Here is an 11,384-nt window from a genome sequence, read left to right as displayed (position 1 = left end):
GCACTCCATGCAGTCATGCCAGTGGCCACATGACCTTGGAGGTGTCTACGGACAACGCCGGCTCTTCGGCTTAGAAATGGAGATGAGCACCAACCCCCAGAGTGTGAGTAGATCAATAGGTACTGCTCCGGTGGGAAGGTAACGGCACTCCATGCAGTCATGCCAGTGGCCACATGACCTTGGAGGTGTCTATGGACAACGCCGGCTCTTTGGCTTAGAAATGGAGATGAGCCCCTACCCCCAGAGTGTGAGTAGATCAATAGGTACTGCTCTGGCGGGAAGGTAAGGGCGCTCCATGCAGTCATGCCAGTGGCCACATGACCTTGGAGGTGTCTACGGACAACGCTGGCTCTTGGGCTGAGAAATGGAGATGAGCACCAACCCCCCAGAGTTGGTCACGACTGCACTTAAGGTCAGGGGAAACCTTGACCTTTTCCTTTACTATTGGAATGGTATTTAATTTTATTGTACAATGCACAACAATAATGAAGTTCTCTATTCTGGGCAAGGGGTGCATCCATGGAAGGGCCCTCTTCTGTGTCCTTCCATGGCTGGACGCACCCCCCTTCCATAAAGGCCATACAGAGGGAGCACATGTCAGGAGAGCAATGGAGGCCGGATGCTGAAGGGATGCTGGGGTGTGTGCGCGCACGGCTGCACGTGGGGCAGCCCTGGTATGTTTGTGCACCTGACTGCCCCGGGGGGGGGGGGCGAGGCGGCGTGTCACCCCAGGAGGGCGGGGAGCCTTAAATCCGTGGGCGTCAGCGTCCAGCTGGGCAGTCGGAGGAGAGAGAGAGGCCACGCCGGCACCAGAGGCACAACCAGGGCAACAAGGAGAGCATCACCAGCCTCAGCCACAGCCTGCAGGTAGGAAGGGAGGGAGGGGGGGGGGGAGGGGGCTCATGCAGGAGGGTCTGCCCCCATTCCGAAGCCCCAGCCCCTCCTCACAGAGGGAGATCCCTTTGGGGGGCACCAAGGAGGAGACCAAGTGAGGCCATCAAGAGAAGGGGTGCTCTCTCATTTCACCTGGGAGACCTTGAAGCCCCCAGTTGAAGCGGTTGAAATGAAGGCAGCGCATTCTCGTCCTTGCACTGACAATACTAGAACATGGAAGGGGCATGGCATGGGGCTTGCCCTCAAAGGGGAAGGGGCCTGGCCGGGCACAGGGAGGGAGGGAGGGAGGGAGGGCATGGGGGGCTCCGGTCTGGTCCAGGTCAGGCCTACCTATCCCTTTGTCCTTGTGTCTAAGGGAGGCCTGGGTAAGACCCTCCCCCCAATGGTGCAGCCCCTGCACCCACCCTGTCCACCCCCCTCCCAGGCCCCAGTCCTGTGGTCTGGAGGTCACTAGGCTGACGTGGTAGAGATGGGGTTGGCCATCCCAGAGCAAGACGTGGTCCAAGTCTCCTGGTGGAGAGAAAAAGTGGGGTATACATAAACATAATAATAAAATAATAATAATATTAATAATAATAATACTTGGATCTGCTCTGATCTTACTTAGATCTGCCCGCATTATTTGCCGATACATCACACAGTCCTAGACACTTGGGAAGTGTCTCATGTGTGATCCAATACAACAGCCAGCAGAGCATTTGCTGTGGACTCATCTTGTTGTGTTTCAAATAATAATAATAATAATAATAATAATAATAATAATAATAATAATAATAATAATAATAATAATAATAATAATAATACAGTCCTAGACACTTGGGAAGTGTTTGACTTGTGATTTTGTGATACAAAATCCAGCATATCTATCTTGTTTGCTGTGTCATAATAATAATAATAATACTGCAAAGATTCTGGCACAAGCCAGTCAAAGTGGTCCCAGTGGTGATGGGCACACTGGGTGCAGTGTCTAAAGACCTTGGCCTGCGCTTAAACACAATCAGCACCCACAAAAGTGCCACCTGTCAGCTGCAAAAGGGCACCCTACTTGGACCTGCACACATTATTCGCCAATACATACCATAGTCCTAGACCAGTGGGTCCCCAGATGTTTTGGCATACTACAATTCCCAGAAATCTCAGCCAGTTTCCCAGCTGTTAGGCTTCGTGGGAGTTGAAGGCCAAAACATCTGGGGACCCTTGCAGAGGTTGAGAACCACTGTCCCAGACACTTGGGAAGTGTCCAACGTGGGATCCAATGCAAAAGCTAGCAGAGGGGTCTTGTTTGCTATGGACTAGTCTTATTATGTATCTAACAACAACAACAACAACAACAACAATAATAGTGTGGGGAGAATCAGGTCCATATGCCTGCCCAGCTCCACAGGAGGGTGGTTGTGCCGAGGAAGGACCCCGGGGACCATTCTGGGGTATGGAAGATGGGGTTGGGTGGGTGGGCACGGCACTGCCCAGCCCCGGGGTCCCATGGCAGGAGCCATTGCCAGTCTTTGCTTGGCATAGGGGCCCCCAGGAGGAGTGTGCAGACCCCAGGGCCACGCACATTCTCCGCTTCCCAACCCTCCCCAACTGAGTCACCGTGGGCACCGCAGAGGCCACGTGTGGCATGTCTTCCAGCCACGGGACCCGTGTCACCCGCTCTAATCACCCCAAACAAGCGGAAGGCAGGCAGGCAGGAAGGGAGCCTGGCTGCTAATGGGGCAAATGGGGCCCCTGGAGGCGCGTGGCAATTGGGGCTCCCAAGCGGAAGGGCCCCATTGGGCTCCCCGTGGCGTGTGTCACCTCGGTGGAGAAGCCGCATCCGGCGGAGGCCTCTCCTGGCCCTCTTCCTTCCCTCTTTCCTTGCCTGGGGGGCCCTGGCACCGGATGGGGAGATGGATGGGTAGATAGATGGGTGGCCGGCTGGCCGGCCGGCCGGGCAGGCGGGAGGTGGCAATGGGGCTGGCTCACTGCCCTCCGGCTGGCCGCTGCGCCTCTTTTTCCCCAAACAAGATAATTATGGCCCAGAGAGTCAGCCGCCCGGCTGAGCCAAGCGGGAGGGCAAGCCGAGCTGGTTTGGTGGCTGGGTGGCCCCGGGGGGGGGGGGGGGGCAGGAAGGGGCCAGGCCGGGATCCCAGAACTCTGGCTGCCTGGGGATGATGGGAGGAGGTCCAGGCTGCACCTGGAGTGACCCCCTTGGCTCTGCCAGGAGGTCTTTCAGCAAAGCCCCCTGTGATGGGGACCCACCTCCCCAGTTGGCCCCTTGCAGCTCAAGGCCCCCCTGCACCAAGGGGTCCTTCTGAAGGGGCTCCATAGGGCAGGATGGGCTTGTTCTGGTCTCTTCCGACTAGGATTCTATGACTGAGGGAGAGGCGGGCAGGAGCCCCTTTCCTTGGCCTTGCCTTAAAACATGGCTCTTCACTCAGGCCTTTGGATAAGAGACCCATCCCTAGGATAAAATGTTGTTTTGGTTCCTCGTTCTGATGGGTTGCATCTTGCTTTGCCCATTTTCTGGTATAGTCACAGGGTCCATCCCACTCCAAATCCTCTACGACTTTGTCGCACTTTATTAACTACCTCATGTCTACAAAACACACGTAGTGCACTTTCGCCCAGTTGTTTTTATGATTTTATTGCTGTATTTTAATACAGTAGAGTCTCACTTATCCAACACTCGCTTATTCAACATTCTGGATTATCCAACACATTTTTGTAGACAATGTTTTCAATACATCATGATATTTTGGTACTAAATTCATAAATACAGTAATTACTACATAGCATTACCATGAATTGAACTACCTTTTCTGTCAAATTTGTTGTCTAACAGGATGTTTTGGTGCCTAATTTGTAAAATCATAACCTAATTTGATGTTTAATAGGCTTTTCCTTAATCCCTCCTTATTATCCAACATATTCGCTTATCCAACATTCTGCCGGCCCGTTTATGTTGGATAAGCGAGACTGTACTGTATGTTTTTACCAATGTTTTTGCTATATCTATGTTAATGTTTATTCCTTTGGCGCACGGTTTGCTGTTGTTTGATGTATTTTCTGTCCCTCACTGTATTTGTTTGGCCTTTCACCCCATGTAAGCCGCCCCGAGTCCCTTCGGGGAGATGGAGGTTGGGTATAAGAATAAAGATTATTTTATTATTATTATTATTATTATTACCTGGAATAATTCCTGGTGGGTGTCCGGTCAGGCCCGGTGGTGGCCTCGTCCCCTGGGGGCCACCTGCCCAGGATGTGACTCCGGCCCATGGCTGACCAACCAACGTTTGAAGTGCCACCGCATCCGACCGGGGCCCCATTTCCCTTTGCAGACTCATCCAGCCTGGCCACACGCAAGCAGCCGGCCACACACTTGCACACGCACACACTCGCACACGCACACACTCGCACACGCATCCCCAGGGCAGCAATTAAAGCAGTCACTCAGAGTTGGTGAGTTGCAAGGTAGCATCTGCCAGGAGACTCCATGCACAGAGCAGCCAAGGAAGGGCCATGCACGCGGGTGGCAGGAGGTTGCGGCCCAAATAGCCTCCTCCAAGACCAATGACCACTGGAGCTGGCCACCCACAGTCCTCCGCCTGCTCTCTGTGGCCTGAGACGAAGGAGGACGAAGCCACTCCGGGAAGGCTCCCCAGCCCAGAGAGCCACAGAGGACGGCTCCAGTGAGCTTTCCTTCCACTGCTGCTGGACGTGTGGCCAGGGGCCAGGCAAAGGTGACAGGTCATGGTGGGTCTGAGGGAGGTGCCGGGGGTCTCGGGATGCAGGTACTGACCCAGTGCTACCGGGAGGGAGGGAGGGAGGGAGAAGCCCCCAGGAAAGGCCTTTTGCTGCCACTCTCTTGCCACACAATTAACACACACAACTTTGTGAACTCTAGTTGGCTCTGTAGATTAATGTGGATGTTTGTGTAGACTTTAATTCAGTGGTTCTCCACCTTCTTAATGCTGCAACCTCTTAATCCTGCATTGGTCACACTTCTCCTGGTTACTTGACATTAGCTCAGGGCTCCTCTCATCCCAAATTGACCTCAACCGAATCTGTAGCACTTTATCTACAGGTGGAGGCTCCTTTGGAGGCTTTTAAGCAGAGGCTGGATGGCCATCTGTCAGGGGTGCTTTGAACGCGATTGCCTGCTTCTTGGCAGAATGGGGTTGGACTGGATGGCCCGTGAAGTCTCTTCCAACACTACGATTCTGTGGTTCTATGATTCTATGATCTATGTTTTGAGTTTACAACCTATGACATGCACTTTGCTAATCTACTATTACAACCTCACTGTTTTTAAATTCTATGTTTTAATAAGTGTTTTTATTCTTTTTGGTTAATGTGCAAATATTACCATTGGTGCATGTTATTGTTTATTGATGTATTGTATGTTGTTATTGTTTTGTATTTGATATTTCTGTGAGCCGCCCCAAGTCCCCTCCGGGGGAGATGGTGATGGGATACAAATAAACATTATTATTATTATTTTATTATGACACAGCAAACAAGATAGATATGCTGGATTTCATATCACAAAATCACAAGTCGAACACTTCCCAAGTGTCTAGGACTGTGTGATGTATTATTATTATTATTATTATTATTATTATTATTATTATTATTATTATTTTATTATGAAACAGCAAACAAGATAGATATGCTGGATTTTGTATCACAGAATCACAAGTCGAACACTTCCCAAGTGTCTAGGACTGTGTGATGTATTATTATTATTATTATTATTATTATTATTATTATTATTATTATTATTTTATTATGAAACAGCAAACAAGATACACATGCTGGATTTTGTATCACAGAATCACAAGTCGAACACTTCCCAAGTGTCTAGGACTGTGTGATGTATTATTATTATTATTATTATTATTATTATTATTATTATTATTATTTTATTTTTATTATTTTATTGTATGACACAGCAAACAAGGTAGATATGCTGGATTTCATATCACAAAATCACAAGTCGAACACTTCCCAAGTGTCTAGGACTGTGTGATATATTATTATTATTATTATTATTAGTATTATTATTATTATTATTATTATTATTTTATTATGACACAGCAAACAAGATAGATATGCTGGATTTCATATCACAAAATCACAAGTCGAACACTTCCCAAGTGTCTAGGACTGTGCGATGTATTTTCGGATGATGTATTTTCGGATTATTATTATTATTATTATTATTATTATTATTATTATTATTATTATTATTATTGTTGTTACTACTACTACTACTACTACTTCAGTCCCTCGTGTTGTGGTGACCCCCAACCATAACATTATTTTTTATGCTCCTTCATAACTGTCATTTTGTTCCTGTTTTGAATCATAATGTAAATATCTGATCTGCAGGATGTATTTTCATTCACTGGACCACATTTGGCCCAAATTCCCGATACGCCCAAATCTGAATACTTGGTGGGAAGTTGTGGGGCGGGGGGTTGATTTTGTCATTTGGGAGTTGTAGTTGCGGGGGATTTATAGTTCATCTACAATCAAAGAGTATTCTGAACTCCACCAATGATGGAACTGAACCCAACTTGGCACACAGAACTCCCGTGAGCAACAGGAAATGCTGGAACGGTTGGGTGGGCATTGACCCTGAGATTGTGAGTTGTAGTTCACCTACATGCAGACTTCTCTGCTAATAGAGTTCTGCAGAGCATTAGAAATATGTGTTTTCTGATGGTCTTTGGAGACCCCTTTGACCTCCCTCACGGCCTTGACACCCAGGTTGAGAAATGCTGCTCTAATTCATATAATTTTTGTTTTACTATGTTTGGCTCAATTTATTGATGTTAGGCTTAATTCATTGGTGTTAGATTTAATTTGATGTGAGGTTTTAACATTATTTTTATATGTGGGATTTTTCCGGGATTTTATGTTGGTGTTTGTTTGTTTTTATAGAGGCATTGAATGTTTGCCGTTGTCTGTTGGAATCCGCCCTGAGCTCCCCTGGGGAGATAGATTGGGTGGAATACAAATAAATTCTTCTTATTATTATTAAGTTTATTATTATTTCCTGCCCTTTACGCATTTCCGGCATCTCCCCCCTGGATGGGTCACAGGGCAGGTATTGGGGTCCCCAGTGTCGCCTACCACCCGCTTGTGCCTCCCCAGGGTTTCTTCCCAAAACTAAAGAGGGGAGGGGGCTCTGCCTGGGAGCGCATGTGCCTCATGGCCCATTATGGGGCTCCCAGCAGAACCCATCACCTGTTCTCTGGGAGGTCCCATCTCCACCCAGCATGGTGGCTGGGCAGACCTTCGAGGCTGAAGGCTGTTGGGATGTTGCTGCCAAACTGAGCAGGGGCCCCTGAGCCTGGTCCCCTCCCCATGGGGCCGGGCTGTGGCGCAGGCTGGTGAGCAGCCTGCTGCAATAAATCACTCTGACCATGAGGTCATGAGTTCGAGGCCAGCCCGTGGCGGGGTGAGCACCTATCAATTAAAAAATAAAAAATATCCCCTGCTCATTGCTGACCTAGCAACCCGAAAGATAGTTGCATCTATCAAGTAGGAAATAAGGTACCACTTATAAAGTGGGGAGGCAAATTTAACTAATTTATGACGTTGGAATGAGGAAGTGCCGTCAGAGTGGATGATGAAGCAGCTGCTCCCCCCTGTGGCCAGAACTGAACAGAACTGAACCTCAGGAGAAGGTTAAATTGCCTCTGCGTCTGTCTCTGTCTCTGTTCTATGTGCATATGGGCATTGAATGTTTGCCCTATATGTATACAATGTTTGCCCTATATGTATACCCTGAGTCCCCTTCGGGGTGAGAAAGAAGGGCGGAATATAAATACTGTAAATAAAATAAATAATAAATAATGTTACTGTGCCTAACAACCTTCCCTTCTCTCCTCCCCAGAGAACCCCCCGCCGGCCGAGGAGAGCCCCCCCGAAGACCCCCAAGAAGACGACCGACCGACCACAGCCTCCGCGCCATGCCTCAGGATAAGCGCGCATCCGCGGGGGGGCCCACGGAGGCCGGGCCCCCCATCATGCAGGTGCGGGAGGAGCCCCGCTGGCCGCTCCCCCCCCTGGCGGACCCCGAGAAGGAGCAGGTGATCGCGGGGGTGCTGAAGGAGCCCGGCCGGGAGCGGCTGAGCATCCATCAGGCCACGCAGCGGGGCCTCCTGACCCACGGGACGGGCCTGGCCCTGCTGGAGCACCAGGCGGCCTCCGGGTACATCGTGGACGCGGCCAAGGGCCGGCTGCTCTCCGTCCGGGACGCGGCCAACGCTGGCCTCCTGGACCGGGAGCTCTTCAACACCCTGCTGGTGGCTGAGAAGGCCGTGACTGGCTACACTGACCCCTACACGGGCAGCAAGCTCTCCCTTTTCCAGGCCATGCGCAAGGGGCTGCTGGTCAAGGAGCACGCCCTCCGGCTGCTGGAGGCCCAGGCGGCCACGGGGGGCCTCATCCACCCACTGCACAGCCACCGCCTGCCCCCCGAGGTGGCCTACCGCTGGGGCTACCTGGACGCCGAGACCTTCCGGCTGCTCTCTGACCCTGCCGGCCACACCAAGCGTTGCTTTGACCCCAACGCCCGGGAGAACCTCTCGTACCGGCAGCTGCTCCCGCGGTGCCTCCCGGACCCCAGGACAGGCCTCCTGATTCTCCCGGTGGCCGACAAGGGGACCGTCCACCTGGACGAGGGCCAGCGCCGGTGCCTGAAGGCGGCGGTCACCCGGGTCCTTGGGGGGCTCTTTGGGGCCACGGAGGTCTCCCTGTGGGACCTGCTCTTCTCCCGCTACGTCCCGCGCCACAAGCGGCAGGAGCTCTTGCGCCAGTACAAGGCCGGGACAATCACCTTGCCGGACCTCGCCCAGATCCTGGCAGCCATGGTGGCCGAGGCAGAGGCCGGGAACAGGGCGGGCGAACCCCTCGTGCTGGAGCGGGAGAAGAGCAAGCCGAGGCACAAGGGGACGGAGAAGGCCCTGAAGGCCCGGGCGACCACCGTCCCGGCGGGCGAGTTCCATGGGCGGAAGGTCTCCGTGTGGGACCTCCTCCACTCCAAGTACGTCCCCAAGCGGAAGCGGAAGGAGCTCCTGCAGCTGTACAAGTCAGGCATCCTCACCGTGGACCAGATGGAGACCGTGGTCACGGCCACTGTGGCCAAGATAGAGGAGGAGAAGGCTGAGGCGGTAATGGCAGCAGTGGCAGCAAGCACTAGCCAGGAGGTGGGGGGCAGCATCCTCCCCGGGGAAGACCACCTGCGGAGGTCCTTGCGAATGCTACAGATCCCGGTGGCTTTTGGGGACTTTGGTGAGGAGAGCATCCCAGCCCTTGACCTGCTATACTCCAAGCACTTCCCTCAGGAGAAGCGGGAAGAGCTGGTGGAGCTGTACAGGACAGGGGTCTTGAGCCGCGGTCAGATGGCGGACGCCATTCGCACCACGTTGGAGAGGGAGGCTGGGCACAGGAAGTCCTTCCTGCGGAGAATCAAGAACCGCGGCCAAGCGGCATCCCGGCCCAAGGAGCCCCCCGTAGAGGCCAGCCCTCCCCCTGGTCATCCTTCAGATGCTCTGCTGAAGGCCAAGATCATCACCCTTCCGGCCGGGGAGCTGCAGGGCCAGCAGCTGTCCCTCTGGGACCTCCTCTTCTCTCAGTATCTGACCAGGGAGAAGGCAGAAGAGCTGCTCCAGAAGCATCGTGACGGCAAGTTCAGTGCCTCAGAGCTGGCCTCCATGCTGACCATCCTGGTGGCGCTGCACAACCTCTTCCACTCCCTGGAGCAGACGCCCACTGGCCGGACTGAAGGCCGCCCCACGGCCCGCGAGGCACCCGGCCCACTCGCGAATCCCTCCCTTAAGAAGAAGAATGATGATGATGATGATGACGATGATGATGACGATGACGATGATAATGATGACGATGAGGATGCTGACGACAAGGAGGAGGAGGAGGAGGAGGACAAGAAAAAGGACGACATCTTGAAGGCCAGGATGGTTGAAATGGCGGTGGGCGATTTCCGCGGGCGGAAGGTCTCCGTCTGGGACCTGCTCTACTCCAGGTACTTCCCGGAGGACAAGAGGAAGGAGGTCTTGAAGCTCTACAGGATCGGGATCCTCACGGCCGACCAGGTGGAGACGGTGGCCACTGCAGTTGTGACCAGGGTGGCCGAAGAGGAGGCCAAGGCTGGCCGGAGCCCGTCCGTGGGGAGGCGAGAGGGAGTGGAGGGGTCCGAGGGACTGAGGGGCGGCTCGGTCTGGGATCTGCTCTTCTCCCCCGAGATCCCCGAGGCCAAGCGGCGAGACCTCCTGGCCAGGTACGTCACGGGGGCCCTCAGTGGGCCAGAGACCGCCTCCATCCTGGGCGCCCTCGTCCTGGAGTCCCGCAAGCAGCGCAGCTGCCCCTGCCTCCCACACCTCTTGGCCCCCTGGCACCTGGAGGGGCCTGCCGGCCTGACCTCCGGGCCCCGGGGGGCCTCCGTGCACGACCTCCTCCTGGCTGCGGAGCAGGAGGCGCACAACGCCAACGGGCGGGTGACCCTCAGCGAGATCACCGTGACCACCACCACCGTGGTCCAGGGGCCGGAGCAGAAGGCGGGCTAGCCTCGGGGCCGGGGAGAGGCCTCCCGCACCCCGGCAGAGCCTGCACTGGGGGCCCCCATTGAAGCACCCTTTGGAGATGGGGGCCAAGGGGGCCAGGAAGGCTGGAGTGGGGCTGCCCAGGGGCCTAGCTCCGTTGTGGAGACGTGGGGCCACAGCAGAGTCACGCGTGACCCCCTCCCCTCCTCAACTGGATAGGCAGGCGCCAGTCTTCCTTTCTGGCAGCGAATGCCAGGTCACCCCTTCCACTTGCAGAACGAGGAGGAGGAGCAGGACCCCCATGAACCCTCTTTCGCAAGGCCTGGGCCTGTCCCTCGTGGCCCTCCATCCAGCCCCAGAGAGGCCTGCACTTGCTGCTCTGAGGAGGTGCCCCTTGGACTGGTCTCGATGCAGTGACTTTTGAGAACCCGGAGGGAGCTCCTCGCCGGACCCCAAGGCGGCCCCAGACGCACAGAGGGGTCCCAATCCAAGGCCTGCCGAGGATGCCCCCGACCCCTGTGAAAGGCATGAGAGCCGCAGCAAGGGCCAGGCCGAGTGGGGCCTCTCCCAGACTTTTGGGGGGTGGGTGGCCTTTGCTGGTGGGTTTGCTGCTCTGTAATCCATGGCAATAAAGGGTTTTCTGGAGAACCTGCCTGTTGAACTGTTCCTTCCGCAGCTGCCTGGGGACCCAAGGGGGGGGCAGATTTGGACGGGGGGGGGGCTCCCCTTCCTTATATGTGTGTGTGTGTGTTTTGGGGGGGGGGGTTATTTCCTTCCTCCTGGGGCCCCTTCTCCCTGTTGTCCCCTGCTTCACGGTGCCAATTGTTGGGAATCTAGGAGCCGTTAAGCTCAAATCACCCCCTTTGTGAGGTAAATTCCCAAGAGAAACAGCAGAGTGTGTGGAAGTATTTCTTCCAAAGCAGCAGAGAAACTTACGCA

At 54.0% G+C, this 11,384-nt stretch overlaps 1 protein-coding gene across 1 annotated transcript; it reads left to right on the top strand.

Annotated features, from left to right (window-relative positions):
• Nucleotides 1–584: 584 nt before the first annotated feature.
• LOC107983799 (epiplakin) lies at nucleotides 585–11,093 on the top strand. The gene is made up of 2 exons (XM_062979308.1): nucleotides 585–867; nucleotides 7,781–11,093. Exons 1-2 carry the CDS (start codon nucleotides 620–622, stop codon nucleotides 10,467–10,469), a joined length of 2,937 nt encoding a protein of 978 aa, XP_062835378.1. The 5' UTR covers nucleotides 585–619; the 3' UTR covers nucleotides 10,470–11,093.
• Nucleotides 11,094–11,384: the final 291 nt, after the last annotated feature.

The sequence above is a fragment of the Anolis carolinensis genome, chromosome 4, assembly GCF_035594765.1.
Source record: "Anolis carolinensis isolate JA03-04 chromosome 4, rAnoCar3.1.pri, whole genome shotgun sequence".
NCBI lineage: Eukaryota > Metazoa > Chordata > Lepidosauria > Squamata > Dactyloidae > Anolis > Anolis carolinensis.
Note: the sequence above shows the minus strand (reverse complement) of the source record. Positions and strands in the feature narration are given on the sequence as shown.

Bases quoted from the DNA above. Each gene is read 5' to 3' on its own strand.
- LOC107983799 (XM_062979308.1), top strand. From the start codon at position 620: ATGCTGAAGGGATGCTGGGGTGTGTGCGCGCACGGCTGCACGTGGGGC. The intron at 868-7,780 runs GTAGGAAGGGAG...TCTCCTCCCCAG, and splicing joins GCCTCAGCCACAGCCTGCAG to AGAACCCCCCGCCGGCCGAG.